Source organism: Zonotrichia albicollis, chromosome 6 (assembly GCF_047830755.1).
Source record: "Zonotrichia albicollis isolate bZonAlb1 chromosome 6, bZonAlb1.hap1, whole genome shotgun sequence".
NCBI classification, from domain to species: domain Eukaryota; kingdom Metazoa; phylum Chordata; class Aves; order Passeriformes; family Passerellidae; genus Zonotrichia; species Zonotrichia albicollis.
Genome location: NC_133824.1, coordinates 60,530,612 through 60,550,681, shown reverse-complemented (window position 1 = coordinate 60,550,681; position 20,070 = coordinate 60,530,612). Strand labels below are relative to the sequence as shown.

Sequence of the window (20,070 nt, the reverse complement as noted above, 5' to 3'; positions counted from 1 at the left end):
AACAAAATTTTAAAAAATAAGCTTTTTAGCTCAGCAAAAATCTGCTGGTTAGGACAAAATCTTAAAGGATTTGAGTGGGGGAAAAAACCAGAAGGAAGAAATATATCTGAACTGAAATAATCTCTTTCATAAAAATACAGCAGTACATACTGCCTTAAAAATAATTTGTCAATGTAGCCCTGAAACTATTTTAATGACAATAAAACTACTTGTAACAGAAATAAGATCACAGAACATGCATTTTTAACCAAGTACAGAACAAATGAGCCCATCTATTATTAGGTTATAGAGAAATCTGGCCAAAATGCATTTGTCAAACCCAGATCAACTGCAGCAAGGTGACACAGCACTGCCTGAATATGGTCCCAGCTGTAGGAAGAATGAATGGCTGTAATCTCAAATCCCAGCACAGATTCATGCATCAAACTGCCCCAACCCTGGAACATTCTCAATGTAATTTCCCCAGAAGGCAGCCACTGTCAGTCTGGAACGTGAGATTTCACACAACTGTGCTTGTGTCATAAAAAAGTAGCAAGCCACAAGTGTGGGGGGGATATTTTCAACTGCACTTACAGGAATAATTCCACAGGGATTCCTATTCCAGTCACTGGCATTTAGCAAAACTAATTCCATACCCATATGCAGAACTGCCTTATTAAAGCCTTCACCTGAAATTCTCAAGTTCCTTGGAGTTCTAAGAGCAGAGGCTAAATGTGTTTACTACAGTTAATAAATTGTTTATCATAATCAAAATTCCTCAGTGCTGAAATTCTGAAATGAGGACTCTGATGTCAGTTGCTATCCTCATTTTGTCCTTGGCACTTAGAGTGTTGGCCAATTAGGAGAGATGAACAGAAGGAATCAGGGATTTCACAGGCAGGAAGAACAAAACACAGCTACCCAGGCAACATTTCATAATCAGGTTTTGGAATTTCTCCCAGAAGCAGAGAGAAGTATTCTGTGAAGTGCAGCTAGATTTCATCCCCAAAAGGAAAATCCTACTCCAGGAAGGTTATTTCAGTCCAGCTCTTCCTGCTGTCTGTGAAATCCTGGATTGCTTAGCAAAGATTTCACGTGGAAAGGGCAGCCTTTACCTGATCTGCAATGCTCCAGACTCTGACAGAACCGTCACAGCTCGCCGAGGCCTCGGTGAGAGAATGGAGTAAACAAATTAATAATTAAAGACATGGAGAAATTAATGCTGCAGAATTGAAAAATCCCTATAACCAATGCCACACACACAGGATACACAGGCAGTTTTTAAGAAAACCTTCCTGTTTAAACCACTTTCAGATTTAAAACTTTCCAATGCTGTCAATCTTGGAGCTGTACTCAGCTCCAAGCTGCTGTAATTACAAACCCTCATATTTCAAGTGAGCTATTTATTTGCAAAAGAGGCTCAAAATTAATGTTACATATCTTTAGTGAGGCACCTTTTCTCCTCTAAATTAGATTCCAGAAGAACACAGACAGTAACTGATTAGCAAAGCAAAGACTGAGTTCTCCTGGGAGGCAACAAGTTGGGACAGACTCCATCACCAGCAAGGTCAGATGAAATGAAATGGTCTCATCTGCCCAGCCACTGGTTGGTTTTTTTGGTAAAAAAAAAAAAATCTATCTTTTTTTTCCCCACAAGGAAAATGAGATTCAAAGCAGAAAGCAAATAAGAAAAGTTTATTTTTACCAGGTAAACATTCTTGGGGTCAAAAGAAAGGCTTAAAACAGGAGCATCATGTCCTCGAAATGTTTTCTGCTTGCTGCTATCAGTCACCTCCACAACTTTGATCATAAAGTCACTGCAGATGACAATGACATAAAATTGTTAACATTGCTATTAACAATGACAAATTATGGTTTTATGGCAATAAAAATAGGCATTAAACATCTTTTGGGGAAACTACAGCTCTCAACACTCTATATGATGTAATGGAAAACGAGAATCCTGAGGATTGTTACAATAGAACTCAGGCCAGACTGGTTTTAGCAGAAAATTATTTTTGTTCATGTCAAAATCCATAAAATATGGTTGTTTATTGAAAAAGATATTATGCCCACACAGACCATATATCTCTTCAATATAATATTCTACATGATCTAATAAAAATCTCTGCTGAGATATCAGAGAGCTGATGATTTAACAAGAACTATCTACTGAGTGGGACCAATATTCATTAATATAATTATTTGGCCAAGTATCTTTTAAAAATAAGATGGTGCAAGTAGTTTATTTTGTATGACTTTTTAACAGGATTTTTAAGACAATTTAGTGTATCAGACACAATAAGGGAATTGTAACAATTTCATTCCTTCTTCCAAAATTGCAGCCAATGCTGCAGTTTAACTCACAATATCAATCTTAACTCCTAAGACAAAGAACTCCTGTGATAAACTTCCAGTACCACTCCCTCTGAAACTTCATTGCAATACCCTCACAAATTTCATTTTAAGACCTAATTCTATAGGGCTAACCATTACTTTTAACCTTTTTCATGTAGCTCATGAGAACTTTAGCAGCCAGTTGGATGTTAAATTTATATACAACTGAAGTTTGAAGATTTCATGTAAAAATGGAGAAATCTGGGACAAATAAAAGCAATTCTTCTCAGCTGCACTCCCACACTTCATGGCTTTCACCATTCTCCTTTAGGGTTACACAAAGACCTCACTGAGGGGTGGCCTGACACTCTTGTGAGCTCTTTTTCCTGAAAACGTGGGAGCCCCAGCCAGGCTGCAGCAGTTCTGGGGGGTTATAAAAGTTTTAGAAACAGCAAAGAGTTTGCTGTCTGCCTAATCTCTCTCATCAAAGCTGGATCCTGGGGCAGAGCTGTTCTCTCAGAACAAGCACTGGCACAGGGCCCAAAGCCATGATCCCTGTCAGATTTGGAGATTACACTGTTACTGCCCAGCCTCCCAGTTCTGCTGGAGCTGCTGCCACAGTTCACAGTCCAGCACGTTCATCCAAAATGCTTTTCTGGTTCAATTCACACTTAGAGGAGTCAGGAAGCAGATCCCTGCCATCTCCCCTGTGGAGCAAAATTCCAGAAGAGAGGCAAGCAGGCAGTTTGAATTAGCTATGACTGCCCAAAGAGTTCACCAAATCCAATTAAGAATCACCTGAGCCTTAAATACACAAAAAACCCTCAAAAAACCCATTGCCTGTTGGCTATTTTGCTTGCTCTGTTAAAGCACTAGAGTATATTCTGCAAAAGCACACATGCTGCCCTAAGAAAAGAACTAAACTACATATTAAATTCCCCTCAGGCAAGTCTTGAAAGTGTCATCTGTTATCATTTGGCAGATCAGTGATGCTTATGCCAGAGAATGACTCAAAGCTCTCACACAAATCAGAGGCAATCTAACTTTTAGATGTGCACATTCATCTGCAGCCCCACGATCCTGAGCAGTGGGGACATCATCCTCAGCTCCCTGGGACAAAACCATCCCTGAGAGGGGACATCCAGAAAGGTGAACATTTGAGCTGAAAACACTCAAGGCTCCTAAAGAAAAGAAATTATTTCACAACACCACACTCCCATATAAAACTACTCGGTGGATCAAGTATCTCCCAGAGCATTGTTTCCTAAACTCCTCTTCATTCCTTTCTTCCCCTCCACCCCCTTGAAGGCATTTTCCAGCCCTCAGAGGTTGGTGGGTTCATGACCTCGTTGGTAACAACCAGCCTGGGAGGAAATTTCCAGATTCTGAAGGGCAGCAGAGCTTTTGCTCACACATTACCTGGAGCCAGCAGCAACTTTGGTGCCATCAGGACTGAAGGTGACGTGGTTGGCAGGCATGGTGAAACGAGTGAGGATCCCATCTGGAGCTCCCTCAGGAAATGTGTGGATCTGGACAGTGTTGTTGGAGACTGCAGTGATCAGCCTTCCATTCTGACAACAAAATCAGCCACAAAATCTGCCACTTAAAACACATTTATAAAAATCCCACTCTGATGCCCCAAATATTTTGTCAAATTATTCATTTATTTATTCATTTTATTCATTCATTGATTTATTCATTTCAAAAAGGTCTGATAGTAAAAGCAGTACAGGAAATACTCTTTAACTTATATTTTTTCCACCCAAAAATATAGACAACCATAGTAACTCTAATAATTTATCACTTTAACCAAACTAACTGGCATGATATTTAGATCTGCTGCAGCATCAGGAGAGGGCACCCTTGGACTGGAATTCTCAGTTAAATTCCACCAGGGAAAGATGAGAAGTTCATCAACTATAGCTCAGTTCTTTGCAGAAAACAGAAGGCAGATGTTTACTAAAAATTAATCCAGATTTTTAAAAGTGCAAAGTAAAAGAAATAATTATCCCATTCTTGGAAAATAATACCTGTTCGAGTGACAATACTATTCCCCAGTTGTACACAGCAGTAAAACTTTAAAATAAATATAAATAAATGCATTATTTTCCTTTTTATTGTGTATTTTTATGGGGGAGGCAGTATTGTGGTTGGGGTTTTTTGTTAAGGTATATAAAATTATAGTAAAAAATCCTGAAGGTAAAGGAAACAGCAGACAGTAGTGAATACCCAAAAAAAAAAAAAAAAGACTAGATTTATTACCTAGATTACAACATCTCAAAATAGTCCCTCATTGCGTTTCATTAATGATGGGTAATTTTTGAAAAAGGATTGCCTGACATTTAAGTCTCCCACTGCTTAAAAATAAAAGATCCCTCAAAGAAAAGCACCTTTTTCAATTTTTCCCAGGATTTTTCCTCATCTATTCTTTAACAGATTTAGCAATTTCTGGCTCTGCCACTGATTTGCTAAGAGAACCCATTCAAATCATGTGGTTGGTCTGTGAAACAATAATTAATGTCAGGGAAATCTACAGCAAAATACCCTAAAAATCAATGATGAAAATAGATTTTACAGGTATATGAGGTATGTAAAAAAGGACATTAGAAAGAGGATTCCATTAAGGCAGTAATTCTGAATAAGACTTCACATTATAATTCTTATAATGCAATACAAATATGTTAATACTCATTTATTTCTTCTTTCATACTCCTCTACAAAATCACAAGTAGTTGAAAAATTATCTTAAAATTTCTCTTTATCACTGCCAGGTTAAATACACAATATTTGTAGAACTGATGTAGACTTCTAGAAGTTTTTTCTTCTAAAAATGCCACAAAGACATTTTAGACTCACTATGATTAATGTAACATAAAAAAAATTGGACACAAAGGAAATAATGTGACAATTCTCAAGCTAAATACATGAACATGCATAGTAAAAATAATTATTTTCTATTATATAAATCTTCTCACTTCAGGGACACGGGGTCAAAGGCATCTTTAGGCCAAACAACAATTTTGAGAGCAAAACATCAACCAATTATTAAAAAAAAAATGTTACCAAACCATTACTTACTTTGTGAAAGCAAGTTTTGATTAATACAGATTATAATTTCTTGGACTTTAAAACGGGCCCACATAAAACAATCTCTTGGCTTTCTTCCTAATACTTGATGATCACATCCTATGCTGGGAAAATTCTTGCAACTCACATGGTGAGAAAACACTGAAACAGCTTAAAAAGTTCACTGAATAATTAGCTTAATCTGCTGGGTTTGTTTCTCAGAAAGGAGATCAAAGTCAGAAATTAATAGAACTGAATGTGAAGGAAGAGGAGGAGGAAAGAAAAGCATTACAGAAGTTTGGTGTAAGTTATAATTCCTCTATAACTGTGTATGGGGTAGAATGAATTGTCAGAGGTAATTCCTGTTTATTGTTACCCACAGAGGCAGCATCCCTGAGCTGGCAGATCCAGAATCTGGAGGAAGATCCACAACTGTGAGGAGCTGTGTTAACAACCCTACCTTTAGAGCACATGAGTAGGCCTTTTCTCCCACATTAATGGACTTTGGATCATCATCATCCAGGTTTTCCCAAATCCTAACATCTCCATCACTGCCACAAGTCACAATGCAGCTGTGGAAAGACACAGGATTTGTTAACATCCAGGAATCTGCATCCTTTTTGAAGCATTTGGTTGGAATGCCAAACAAGGCTTTTTGTGGTTTCAAGGGATTGTTACCAGACCATCTCTTGTGAACTGTCTTTGCAATGATAATGAACTTAAGAAAGGAATAAAATAATATGAACTTTAACCATAACCACTATATAAGTGTTAGAACTTTAACCATAACCACTATATAAGTGTTATAAGAGTTTGTTTTGAGAGGGCTTGGGGTTTTTTTAGTTTACTTTTTAGTCTATAAAAAGGTATTTCTAAATATATAGTTTATATTTTAATACTAAATATATAGTTTGTATTTATACATTCAAGAACTAGCACAAGGAAGAGATGAAAATATAGCAATCCCAATATTGCATTCCTTCAACTATATTTTTAATTTCTTAGTGCATACATAAACGTATTTACTCCCACACTACACTGATTTCTGCTAAAATCTATGAAGTCACTCTCATAAAATGTGCACATAGAGTTTTTAAATATATAATACTTACTATATATATATATACACGGGGATATATATATATATATGCTTATATTTAAGTTATAAATCAATCACTTCTAAAATCAGAGCACCTAAATATGTCACACAGCCAGTTGTCAGCACAGGCAAAACCCAAAGGATTTCTTGGACCATGCCAGGCCATAAATCCATCCCAGTGTCTCACACAGCAGTGGCTGGATATAGAAATCATTCAGATCAGAATAATTCAGATTGAAAAAGCCCTCTAAGATCATCCAGTCCAACCATTCCCCCAGCACTGCCAAGGTCACCACCAATCTGTGTCCCCAAGTGCCACATCCACAGAGCTTTTAAATCCCCCCAGGGATGGGGACTCCACCACTGCCCTGGGCAGCTGTGCCAATGGCTGACCACTCTTTCAGAGAGGAAATTTTTCCTAACACCAAACTGCTGGGAAAGCATCAGACAGGAACAAGCCCAGGCCTCTCTTGGCTCTGTTACCTGCCGGTGTCATCGAAGCAGACATCGGTGTGTCCCTCGGTGTGGCCGTACCGCATTGGCTTCTGCTTTGATGGCATCTCTGCTCCCACCTGTCTGCTCATGGACAGGAAAAAAGAGGAGAAATAACATCAGTTAAAGGGAAACACTTTGGGAAGAGCATCAGATGGGGGAACAAGGTGAGAGCTGCTAGGACATCCACCTGCAGGGATGGGGACATGGGCTGGGAACACCAAGGGGATGGGGACACAGGGTGGGAGATGAGGACACTGTGGGGATGAGGACATGGGAATGGGGATATCCTGGGAGGGGAGCAGGGGACACATGGTGACATCGCAGGGATGGGGGCACGGGAATGGGAGATAAAGACACACTGATGAGGTCATGGGGACAGGAGATAGGGACTCTGTAGGGATGATGGGGATGTAGGACGATAGGGACACTGACATCGAGGTGACGGGGACACAGGGTTAGGGGGAGCCACAAGGATGGGGGCATCAGGAAATAGACATGGGGATAGGAGATGTGGACATTGGATATTGCGGGGATGAAGGACACGCTGATGAGGTCACGGGGTGGGAGATGGGGACACTGTAGGGAGGGTGACATTTCAGAGATGGGGATATCGTGGGGATGGGAGATGGGGACACCGTGAGGATGGGGACACAGGGATAGGGGGTGTGAGCATGGGGACACCGTGAGGATGGGGACACAGGGATAGGGGGTATGAGGATTGGGGCCACCGTGGGGATGGGGACACAGGGATAGAGGGTGTGAGCATGGGGACACCGCGGGGATAGGGACACAGGGATAGGGGGCTGAGGATGGGGACAACGAGGGGATGGGGACACAGGGATAGGGGATGTGAGCATGGGGACACCGTGGGGATGGGGACACAGGGATAGGGGGTGTGAGCATGGGGACACCGCAGGGACGCGGGCCCGGGTTACCGAGGCCCGGAGGGGCCTGGCACGCCGGGGCCTCTCCCTCGGCCGCCCCAGGGCAGGCCAGGCAGGCCGGACAAGCCGCCCGCCGGACCCCGGCAGGGACCCCCGTTCCCCGCGGCTGCCCCCGCTCCGGAAAGGTCCCGCAGGGTCCCGGTGGGGCCGCAGCCGCCATCCCTCCCTGTCCCTCCCGCCGCTCACCGCGGGCCCCGCCGCCCGTTCGAGCCTTCCCGCGCCCGCCGCCGCCGCTCCGCCCTCGCTGGGCCGGGCCCGAGCCGTCAGCGCCGGGGCGGGGCCGGGGCGGGCGCGGGGCGGCCCCGGCAGCGGGGATGGCGGCGGCGGCGGCCGGGTGAGGGGCCGCGGCTGGCAGCGCCGAGCCCGCCGGCACCGGCTGGGGACAGGGACAGAGCGCCGGCCCCGCGGGGTGAGTTGGGGCCGGGCCGGCGGGGACGGGGCTGAGGGGCGGCAGGCGGGGGTGATCCGCGGAAATCGGGGTCTCCTGTCACCGGCGGGGCTCGGGGCTGCGCCCTGTCAGTCCCCGGGGGGCTCGGACCGGGTCTCCGGTCACCGGTGGGGGGTGGCCGGGGGCCCGCCCTCTGTCACTGCGGTGCTCGGAGCGGGGTCAGCGCTGTCCCCCGGGAGGACTCGGTCCCGGCTCTGCTGTCACCGGGGTAACTCGACAAGGAGCTGAGCTTTGTCACCGGGGGAGGCTCGGTCCGGGCTCTGAGCCGCTGTCAGTGCCCGGGGCGGCTCGGGGCGCTCAGCCCGAGGTCTCCGGTCACCGCGAGGGGATCCGGTCCGGGGTCTTCGCTCTGTCACCGGGGGTTCGGTCTGTGTGCTTCCCCTCTGAAAAACCCCGTGCCCGACGTGTGTACCCTAACGTAAATAGGGCACATACATTCCCAGCTTATCCTTCTGTGTATGGATTTAATGGCAGCTCCTCCAGAGGCACAGGGGAAAAGCCTCTGCCCTCCGCCCCCCTTGGGCAGCACCCCCATAAAAGCCGGGCTGTGCTCAGCCAGCCGCAGGACCTGTCCCTTTGGAGATCCTTATGGTCATTATGGAATTACTCTGGAATTCCAGCCATCCTGATGCCTCTGCGAGGTGGAGTTGACAGCAGTGGTAGTCAGGCAGGTAGTGATTGCACTGCAAAAATCATTCAGCTTTTTTTTTTTTTTTTTTTTTTTGGCTGAAAAATAGGAAGAACATCCTGGCTGATCTCTCGAAGGATTAAAAAAATGCTAGAATTGAGCATACCTGAAATAAAGAGGGAAAAACAGCGTTATCTGTTTTCCCTTCATGTAGCCTTAATGATCTGGCCCAGTTTATTCCTGTTTCTAAGAAAAAATTGCTTCCAGGAAAAGCCCTTTCATCTTCAGTTTTGTTCTGCAGCGGGGTTATTGGTTGTTGGGGTGAGCAGAGTGATTTATTTATATTGGAAATGTGTTTCTCTCTAACACTCACATTGCTGGTAGTTTCATGAATGAATAAGTGGCAGGATTACAAAGCAGGCACATTCTTTAAAAAATTATAGAAATATGGCCAGATTTCATTATTAAACCTCGTGGAAGCTGTGTAGAGACATGTTTTCCATGGGTGTATCCTACATATTTCAGTAAATCGTGATTTCTGGCGAGGATAATGTGTTCTAGAGAAATGATTCGGAGCTGAACTGCTTATCAGATGAGTGGGAAGACCAAGCTATTCCTGCTGCAAGCCGCTGCCTGGGATGGAGACAAATGCCTGTCAAATGTGTTTATTTTCCTTAATCACTTTAATTTTCAGAGTCTCCGATAGAAACTGCACTTAAAGTGTTTTGCGGTACAAAAGCCATTTTACATTCGCTTCTATGTAACAACGAATTTCCTTGCCTGGAGGTGCTGCCTTGCTGGGATCACTCTTTGAGGAAAAATGGGGGGAGGTTTTTCAGGGGGAGGTTTTTCAGGGGTGGTCACTTATCCAGGGCACTGCAGGCTCTGTGGCTTGGTCCGGAGTGACCCGACACCAAATGCAAAGTTAAAGAGTTTAAATCCGGTCGGGAACTGCTGCTGCCTTGATTATTAGGTGTGAGTGGCTGCGAGCCGGGAATTGCTGCTCTCCCCTCGGTTTCTGGGTGGAGCACGGAGTGTTGGTCATGGACCATAAAGCTTTCACTGATTTAGTGCTGGGGAGGCTGCTGAGCTTTGCCTGCATCTCTCCTGCCACGCTTAATGAGCAGAGCTTCATTAAGGCAGGAGATAAAGCAGCTCTCACCTCTGGCACCTGCTGCCATCTCAGTTCCACCTCCTGGGAGTGAATAAAATATCCCCCGTGTTGGGGTTAGCTGGGCATGGCCCCCCTTCCTCCTACAGTTCTGGGGATAAATCAAAGGTATTTTCAAAGAAAAAATATTTAGGTTGCAAATGGTACCTTTAGAAACTCTTTTTCTTTTGTGTGTATGTGTGATAATTGCTTTAATTTGCTGTAAAGGCCTCTGGAGTCAAGCTTAGGTATTTTTAGATGGTGTCATAAATCAAAGCAAAGCCAGAACTGAATAAAAATAATTTAAGACAAAGGAATTGAGATTTATTGTTATCCTTAGTAGGTTGGGAAGGTCAGGTTTTAAAATGTGGTCTTGTGGCCAAAATCTAATTGGGGTGAAATTAATGAAAGCAGCTTGTGACCAGTGAGATTTCGTTTTAACTTTTATGTAAGTTATGAAAGAAAAAGTACTCCAGTTTATTGCAGCTTGCTCTTCTCTCTCAAGATTTTATCAGCTCTACAACATCAACTTCCACAACAATTCCAAAATTGATTCATTGTTCTTTGTGAGCCTTCTTTTGTTGTTTAATTAGAGGGACAATACAGCAACGCTTCGTGTGCTCGGGCGGAAAACTTTCCAAGTCCTTCCTGCACTAGGAGGGTTGTGCAGCATGGGAGCACCAGAGGGGCGGTGGGACCTCCATCCTGGGAGCTTTGCAGGACATGGCCAGGCCATGCCAGGGCTCCCCTGAGCCCACGCTGGCAGCAATCCCACTCCAAGTGGGACGCTGGGCTGGAGACCCCCCACCATCTGCTCCTTCTTTATACAGAAAGGGAAGCAGCCTGATGGAAAGAACTGTTGGGCTAGAGGCAAGGATCCAGCAGTTTAGGACAGAAGTATTTGGTTAAAGCAGTTCAGAGTTCAAGTATTTATTGAATAAATGAAAAAAAAAGGCTGTCTACATGTATGGTATTGATTATGTCTAATTATTGATTAGACATATGGTGAAGCTGTCACTGTCTTGTCACAGCTGTGGGTTGCAGCCTAGCCCTGGCTAGGAGGGAATATTGTTATCCCTCCAAACAGCACCTGGATATTGGTTTTAATCTGGGTTTGAAGTCTCAGGGTACAGGCATCAACTCCTGAAAGAAAAAACACTTTGTCTGCAGACAAGAGAGAGGAACCTCTGAAAGAGGGAGCACAAAACCAACAGCAAAAACCACCCAGCTCTCTGCCTGTCCTCAGGGACTGTAGTGTGGCAGTGCTGGGTAACCTTGGACTACCAGCTGGGTCCTGTGGCCCCAAGTGAACCCTGCTCATCCCCCCATGTGTTTTATCTTTGCTGTTTCCTTAGGGGAAAGGGTTCCCAGCATAAGGGTTTTGTCAAACCTGCCATCATCGGAGATGCCTGAGGTGCCCCTTTTGCAGGCAGAACACTCATTATTGCTCCCAAAAAGAGCTCAGACCTGATGTGTGTGAGCTGCACAGTGCTGGACTCCTCCATTTAACCTTCCCCTCTAGGGAAAAGTACACTCTGTGTTCCTTCTCTTTTATCCTTGCCCTCCTGTCCTGCTCTCCCAGCAGCGCTCCGGCGTTAATGGAGGTCCGTGGCATTTCCCTGGGATGCTGCAGTGAAAGGAAGAGCTGCCTTGGATGGATGGCCCCAAGTGATAATAGAGCACTGAATGCCTCCCCTGCCCTTTATTCCTTCCTCTTCCTGACACTTTAATTATTTTTGCTCCCCATTTTATTGGTGGGGCTGTGAATCACTGACCCAGAAGGGTGTGAAGGTGTGATCCCTGGCTGTAATGCCAAACAGTGGGATTTGGGAGGCAGCTCTCCCATTGGTATAACACATGGTCAGGTTCAAACCTGGCTTTAGTAGGATGACATCCCTTTTTTCTTCATTAGTTCCCTGCTCTTTTCACAGCTCTGGTGCTCTGTCTGATTAGCAGTAGCTGCTGTGACGTGGCAGGAGCGGCGCCTGGGCTCCAGCAGCCCTTCAAACCCCAGGGAAGCAGCTCTGGCTAATGGTGCGTGGCCTTGCAGCATCACGTGCTGCTTCCCCAGCTTCTCTTGCAGGGTTCAGGTACCACTAATGATTCATGACAGCAGAAAGGTACAAAGGGGAAGGTGGCTTTACAGCTCAATTCAACAGCAGCACAGAAATTCCATAAAAACCAAGCTTGTCTCAGTTGGAAGGCTGAAGTTAGGAGATAACAGGCACTTCTGGGCTTTGTATGTTTTGCAGTTTTTAATTAAAAACCCAAAATCTGCATGTTCTTATTCCTTATATGGGCTGGATGAGCAGAATGAGATAATTGAAGGTTTAAAAAGCAATTACAAACTGTCATATCCTAATTTTTAAGTACTTGACTTTGCAACCTCAGTGATATCTCTCTCTCCAATTAAAAATCCCATATATAGACAATTAACGTGTTTTACTACAGGATGAATCTAAAAACTTTTTGTCTTCAGTGACTTCAGGCTATCACCAGGGTAAATGAGATTGCTTTTTTCCCCTCTTTTTTTTTGAATTGTGGAGAAAAATCAGTGCTTCACTCTAGGTATTGCTGGATGAAAAATATCAAGGTTCCAAAAGCAATGAATGAATCAATTCTGGTCTAAATAAAGATGTCTCGAGTTTCATATGCACATGTTTCCTTTCTCCTGTCTTCATTGTGTCTCGCCATGCTTTTACTGAAAAGCAATTTGCAAAACCCTTTAGTTTAATCTTTGATTTGTAATTGCTGAAATATGGACCCTTTCCTATGATTCCTCTTGGTACCAGTGAGGTGATATTCATCTGCATTGCTCTGATGCCATTTTTCTTCCCAGCATATTCCCAATATTGAACCTATCCTCCCTTCCTTCTACATTTCTTCATCTCCTCCCTTCCCCTGCCTTTTTCCTTTCCCCCACAGCTCTCAGGTCTGCGGGTTTTAAATAAGGAATGCAATGTGAAAAATTCCTGGGTGAAAGTTCCATCTGGGATGCATTTGGCCCACAGATTGCATGTGAGCCTTTTGGCAAGGCTGTCTTGTTCTTTTACTGAAAGCAGAGGCTCCAACTCAGCCTGCCTGTGCAGAGCAGCCCCGGGGGACTGCAGAGAGGTTGTGTCATGCTGGCTAATCCTGATGATGAGAATGGATTGAATGGAGAGAGGAAGTGGATGCCCTTTTCTTTTCCTGCTTAGTATTTACCATGTCAATTAGTTGTAAAAAAAAATGTCCAAAACCCCAAAAAAAACACAGAAAAACCCACAGCTGAAAAAAAAGCCCCGGTGCAACAGAAGAGCTGTGCATGGTTTTGGTGCAGAAGCATCACAGAATCATAGAATATCCTGATTATGATAAGTGATGGGAAATATTTCTGCATCCTGCCATGCCTCAGGGGGTACAGCATCCATACCATATTGCTATCTATGTATCTTGAAAAAATCCTGCTCCACTTTCAACTGAGTAATCAAAAGAGGATTTTTTTCATCTTTTTTTCAAAGTGCAGCAGTCAAAAGGAAACCTCTTATCTATCTGAGAATTCAATATAACTTTGGAAACAAAAGAAAATGAAATCAGCAACTGTAGGTCTCAAAGCAACACTGATTTTAATAATGTAAACTTCCTTCTCTAATGAGTAATAAGCAGTTCCATCTTTCACAGCCTTTTAAAATTGCTTTTAGTAAGGGGCTGGATTGTTTTAATCCTTTTCAGTATGTAAAGCCCCAGATATTTCAATCCCTTAGGGCCTCAGTATTTCCTAGCTCCCTTCCTTTGAAAAGGCAGAGGAAAACAGCTTTCAGAAAACTGACAGAATCTGTGACTGATAAAATTTAGGGGTTTTGTTTTTTTTTTTTTTATCCTGAAAGTGACCCAAAAGTGTCAGTTAAGAAAAAGATCTCTGGCATCCCATCCTGTGGATTAGTAGCAAACAGGCATATCATCTAGGTACAGTAGCTCTTTGTACTCTGACCTACTTGTTTCTGTTCTGGTTTGTTCCTTCTTGAAAGGTTATTTGGAAGAGATGCAGGATTTGCTCCCTGAACAGCTAAAGCAGTATCACCTGCCCCAGGAAGGGTTTCTTTCTGAAATGGGCCCTGGCACAATGGGGCTGCCAACGCCTGAAACGTTCTGCTCTGCTGCATAATCAGAATAAAAACTCAACAAATACATTAAGGTAGTTTTTTTCTGGAGGATGCTTTTCCCAAGGAAGGGTTAAGAGAGCTTTTTCTGGAATCTTGTATTTGTGGGGTGTGCTACTGAATTCACCTCAATCACATGATTTTTACATGGTCAGCAATGAATTGTCACTGTTGTCCTGTACCCACCAGCCCTGCTGTTGCATTGTGTGTGTGCAGAGCAGCTAACTGAGCTGTGTTTTCTTTTTCCTTAGATATTTCCAGAAAGTGCCTCGAGGAAGCTTCCTTATGTAGAAAAACCCCACAAGAAACACAGTGTGTGCTTCCTGGCAGCTCGTGAAGCAAAGCTGTCACAATGGCAGAGAACAAGGACAGCAGCGCGAAAAACGCAGATGTGAGGCCCAAAAGCAGCCGGAGCAGGAGTGCAGACAGAAAGGATGGATATGTCTGGAGTGGGAAAAAGCTCTCCTGGTCCAAGAAAAGTGAGCATTGCCCTGATGCTGAAACAGCAAATGCTGCAGGAAGGTCGGGGACTAATTTAAGGAGCCAAGAGAGGAAGTACAGCTGCTCGTCCATCGAGCTGGATCTAGACAGGTCCTGTGGGCACAGGTTTTTGGGGCGCTCTCTCAAGCAGAAGCTGCAGGATGCTGTGGGTCAGTGCTTTCCCATAAAGAACTGCAGCAGCCGGCACACCTCAGGACTGCCATCCAAAAGGAAGATCCATATCAGTGAGCTGATGCTGGATAAGTGTCCTTTCCCTCCTCGCTCAGAGCTGGCTTTCCGCTGGCACTTGATCAAAAGGCACACGGCCCCTATAAGTCCAAAGGCAGAAGAATGGATAATTGCAGATTTATCCCAGCATGAGGAAAGGGAGGACCAGCTGCGAGACGAGGAGATTGCCAATGGGGGGATGGACTCTCCCTCCCAGTCCTGTGACTTCACTGACAGCAGCTCCTCTCGGGGGGACCCGAGGCCTGAGCTGGTGACAGGTAAGGTGGCAAGGAGCAGCAGGGATGAGAGTGACATGGACTCCGATGATGAAGTCATAACCCTGTGCACAAGCTCTCGGAAACGAAACAAGCCCAAGTGGGAAACGGATGACGAGCTGCTGCGGATGGAAACGCCCCCGAAATACCACACCCAGATTGATTATGTCCACTGCCTAGTGCCAGACCTCCTCCAGATCAATAACAACCCCTGCTACTGGGGAGTCATGGATAAATACGCCGCCGAGGCGCTGCTGGAAGGGAAGCCAGAGGGAACGTTCCTGTTGCGAGACTCTGCCCAGGAGGACTATTTGTTCTCCGTCAGCTTCCGCCGCTACAGCCGCTCCCTCCACGCCCGGATAGAGCAGTGGAATCACAACTTCAGCTTTGATGCCCATGATCCCTGTGTCTTCCATTCTCCTGACATCACGGGGCTCCTAGAACACTACAAAGATCCGAGCTCCTGTATGTTCTTTGAACCACTTTTATCCACTCCCCTGAACAGGACCTTTCCCTTCTCTCTCCAGCATATATGTAGAACGGTCATTTGCAACTGTACAACTTATGATGGTATCGATGCACTTCCCATTCCTCCCTCGGTGAAGCTGTATCTCAAGGAATATCATTATAAGTCAAAAGTTAGAGTGCTCAGGATTGATGTACCAGAGCAGCAAAGCTAGAAAATATTTTTGTGAAAGAAATTTTCTCCCAACAGACAATAGTATGTTCAATCTCTTTTCCTTCTAGGTTTTTTTTTTTTAATAGCGACTTGATTATTTTTTCTTTTTCTGGATATTATTTACCACCCAAACTAGTCTCTGTTTAAATGTACTTTTGAGTCTGCACAGCTCTCTTTTTTAGAAATTATATTCATTGTGGGCTTTTGGTACTGTCCCTAGGCTAGAGTTTTATGGAATTCCAGGTAGGCTTTCTGGTATTTCTATAGATGGATAGACATTAGATCTAAAACCCCCTGAAAATCAGTTTTGAACTTGATCTGTCTTTTCTATTGTAGTTGACACGTGTTGCTGACATGATTGAAATAATGCACTGTTAACTAAAGATTGACTCATCTGTATTTTCTGCATTTCTTTTAAAATGAGTGCTCTAGCCTCTGTGTCTGTGTGTCTGTCTGTCCCTATCCACTGCAGTAAATTCGTCAGTCTATTTCTAACATTACTATTCCAAGCAAAATGAAGTTTGAAAGAGGATATGATCTTTCTATAAATATATCAGGGGACTAAATACCAGGGAGAGGAAAAACAATTCAAGTTAAGGACAACACTGAGTGCAGGAACAAACATGTATAAACTGGTCCTGGAAAGGTTTTGGTTGGAGAGGAGGAAGACTCATCATCGTCAGAGCAGCAGGGTTCTGGAAGAGCTTTTCATTTTGTGTAAGAGCAGTAAAAAGCAAACTGCTCATAAACTGGGATTTGATCAGTGTCTGGAAGAGATAATCATGTAGTTACTTATGATAGATGGGGCTTGGACTTGGGAACTCTGTTTCTGTGTTACTGTTGCATTATATGAATTACCCAGTTTTTGCTGTAGGAGCTGCCGCTGCTTAAATGATAAAGCACAAGGGTGGGAGGGTGGGAAGGAAGATATTTCCTTTAAAATCTGCATATTTAACCATCTGATTCTGCATGGTTGAGCCTGAGGTGATGGTGAATAACTTTCCTACTTTGTTAGTAGGGGGGTTGTTTTTTTAATAAGTATAATTTAAAAAGAAAACAACTCTGCTGATTTTCTTGCAATGTGAAGCATTTGGCCGAATGGCTTCCTGCCAAATTCCATGTACGGGAAAACCCTGCATGGATAATGCTCCTAAAAGCATTACTTACATTGCATGGACAGGCAGATCTGCTGCTGAGCTGTTGGTGGAATCCCACGGGGCTCAGTGGATGTGGGTTCAGGCAGGAAGCTCCAGGCTGGCCTCGGGGTGCAGCTGCAGGTCTGATCCCTGTTCCTGCTTTATCTCCTCTCCCAAACTGGGCTCAGAACGCCTCTGCCAAAAGAATGTGAGATGGTGTAATTGTAACTCCAACAACCACATTGTTTCCTCTCCTTTGACTACAGTGAGCCTTTTTATCCTCTCAAAATGCTTTTGAAACTGAGCCCCAAGACTGCTGAATTACAAATGTGTTGAATTTCATGCATGTGAAGGATCCTGTCAAAAAATCAGCAATGACCTGTGGGTGAGGTTATCACTGCATGATGGGGTTGGAAGGGAGCTCTGGAGAAGATCTCATCCAAGCCCCTGCTCAAGCACAGGATCACATCCAGGTGGGTTTTGGACATCTCCAGAGTGGGAGACTCCACAACCTCTCTGCACAGCCTGTTCTAGGCCTCCATCACCTGCACAGTAAAGAGGTTTTTTCCCCATAATCAGATGGAGCTTCCTGTGTTTCAGTTTGTGCCTGTTGTTCCCTGTCCTGTCTCAGGGCACCACTGGAAGGAGTCTGTTCCCATCCTCCTGACACCTGCCCTTAAGGTATTTGTATGGATTGACTGGTTCCCCTCTCAGCTGTCACTTCTCCAGAGTTGATGCCCAGCTCCCTCAGCCTTTCCTCACAGCAGAGATGCTCCAGTCCCCTCAGCACCTTCACAGCCCCTCACTGGCCCACTCCAGTAATTCCTTGTATTTCTTGTACTGAGCAGCCCAGAACTGGACACAGCAGTCCCAGCTGAGCCCTCACCAGGGCTGAGGAGAGGGGCAGGTTCACCTGCTGGCCACACTGTCCCTCATGCAGCCCAGGATTCCATTGGCCTTCCTGGCCACAAGGACACAGTGCTGGCTCACCCCAGCTCCTTCTGCACAACTCTGCTTCCAGCAGCTCAGCCCCAGCCTGCACTGGTGCATGGGGTCATTGTTCCCCAGGGTAGGGGCACCCTGCTGGAGCTTCCCTGGGTCCTCCTTGCCCAGCTCCCCAGCCTGCTCTGGGTCTGGCTGAGTGTCAGCACAGCCTGTTGGTGTGGCAGCCACTCCTCCCAGCTCTGCATCACCAGCAAACCTGCTGGGGGAACACTCTGTCCCTTCATCCAGGGTGGTGAAGAAGCTGAACAAGACTGGACCCATCACTGATCCCTTGGGAATCTGTGTGCAGGCAAGGAGCAGTAGAGCACAGTGCTGTAGAGCCTGGATCCAAGATTGCAGACTCAGACTAAGCAATATTTCTATTTGGATCTTTTCATTTCACCTTGTATGGATTCCTGTAGATTTGTGGATATCAAATCCATGCTGCAAGGTGGCAGCTCAGGAATTACCAAGGGAGCTTTGCCATGCAACTCCACCAGGAGCTGCCACCCTGCCCTTACCCCCAACCTGGGCAGATAAAACCCCTTCCACTGAGCTGCTGCCACTGTGGTGATGTAAACAGATTTCCAGGGACATCTGCCTAGAGACCAGCCCGTTTGTTTCCCTGGGTTTTAAATAGGTTTGGAACCAAAGTCTCCAGGGAGAAAATGCTAACACATCAATCCGTGGCATCGCGCACGGGTGAGCGCGCTCCAGGACGAATTCTCAGCTGCTATAAATCACTGTGGCTTTATTGATACACTTCCAGTGGCTCATCCCAGCTGAGATCCTCCCTCCTCCATATCCAAATGGAACTGTGGGACTGATGGCAGAAAAATCACCCCGGTTTTTTTTCTGTAATTTTTATCTCGTGCTGCTTCCATTCATTGCATTTTGCATAAACTGTATTTTATCAAGGGCAAATTTATATTGCTAAGTCTATTTTACCCTGTCACTGCCATTTTCCAGGTTCATAATTTGCTCTGCTCTTGCCCACTGTGCCCATCGCGGTGGGATGGTGGGCTGGGATTTGGGGGGCTGCAGTAGGAAGGAAGAGTTTCTGGTTCAAGATCTGGAGTGACATCAGAGATATTTGCAGTCTGCTTGATTAAAATTCTCTTTCAGAAACTCCTAATTAGGGAAAAAACTCATCATTTTAGATAGGGATTAGCATTATTTTTATGGCAGGAGCACAAAAATTAGATTTTGACCAAAAGCTGTGCTTCAGAAGTTAGTGAAGGCCACTGTCATTTTCAAAATCAGCAAAGATTGTGCCCCTACAAAATGAAAAGCCAAATAAACCTTTTTTTGGGGTATCATTCCCCAACACACTGTGTTTCAGTGTCATTCTGGATTCAGCCTACATTGTTTTGACATGAGTGGATGCATCACTTACCCCAAAAACATCTTGAGCTCTCCAAATTTAGGAGACCTATAAAATACAGCAGTTGGGGGAAGAAGGTATGGTACATAAAAATAATGCCTTTGGACTGGGGGGCAGTTAATTGCATTAGTTTAGAGAAACCATATGTGGAAAGTATTGATAAATGGGATTTTGTGAAAGTTCCCACTATTTTTTCCTGATTTTTGTCCACCTGTGTGACATTTGTCCCTAACAACACTTGAGTTGTGTCACACATGCATTCTGTGTAAGATCCATGCCATGAACTGTTTCATACCTGTTTTATGAAACAGAAGAACTCAAAAGGTCTGTTTTTTTTCAACCCATTTACCTTTTTTTCTCTTCTTTCCCTCTCTGTTTTAAATAAACCTGGCAGGACTGGTTTTACAATATGCCAAGAATTGTCACCCTAAAGTTTTCCTCCCACTGCTGTCAATATCAGTCCTACCAGTGCTGCTCATTCCAGTGCCACCTTAGAACACCTTGGCCCAAAGACAAGCAAGTCTTGAGTTCAGTTTTGAAACCCTCTTAAAAATTAGCCTCAAAAACAGGGTAAGAACTTCTGTTTTCTAAAATCACAGAATCCCAGAATGGTTTGGGG

General features: G+C 44.6%; 2 protein-coding genes across 3 annotated transcripts in view; one reads left to right on the top strand and one right to left on the bottom strand.

Moving 5' to 3' along the window:
* Positions 1-8,174, bottom strand: part of WDHD1 (WD repeat and HMG-box DNA binding protein 1) — a 28,385-nt gene extending 20,211 nt beyond the window's left edge. For both annotated transcript variants that reach the window (XM_074544040.1, XM_074544041.1), the window contains exons 1-6: positions 8,107-8,174; positions 6,965-7,057; positions 5,843-5,954; positions 3,736-3,887; positions 1,685-1,796; positions 1,095-1,145 (exon numbers count right to left, since the gene is read on the bottom strand). In XM_074544040.1, the coding sequence (XP_074400141.1) occupies positions 1,095-1,145; positions 1,685-1,796; positions 3,736-3,887; positions 5,843-5,954; positions 6,965-7,041 (504 nt within the window). In that variant the 5' untranslated portion in view covers positions 7,042-7,057; positions 8,107-8,174. The remainder of the gene's footprint in view (positions 1-1,094; positions 1,146-1,684; positions 1,797-3,735; positions 3,888-5,842; positions 5,955-6,964; positions 7,058-8,106) is intronic.
* Positions 8,175-8,181: 7 nt separating this feature from the next.
* SOCS4 (suppressor of cytokine signaling 4) lies at positions 8,182-16,379 on the top strand. The gene is made up of 2 exons (XM_074544046.1): positions 8,182-8,329; positions 14,537-16,379. Exon 2 carries the CDS (start codon positions 14,638-14,640, stop codon positions 15,946-15,948), a length of 1,311 nt encoding a protein of 436 aa, XP_074400147.1. The 5' UTR covers positions 8,182-8,329; positions 14,537-14,637; the 3' UTR covers positions 15,949-16,379.
* The last annotated feature ends 3,691 nt before the right edge of the window (positions 16,380-20,070 follow it).

Excerpts from the sequence above, each read along its gene's own strand:
- SOCS4 (XM_074544046.1), top strand. The coding sequence starts at position 14,638 with ATGGCAGAGAACAAGGACAGCAGCGCGAAAAACGCAGATGTGAGGCCC.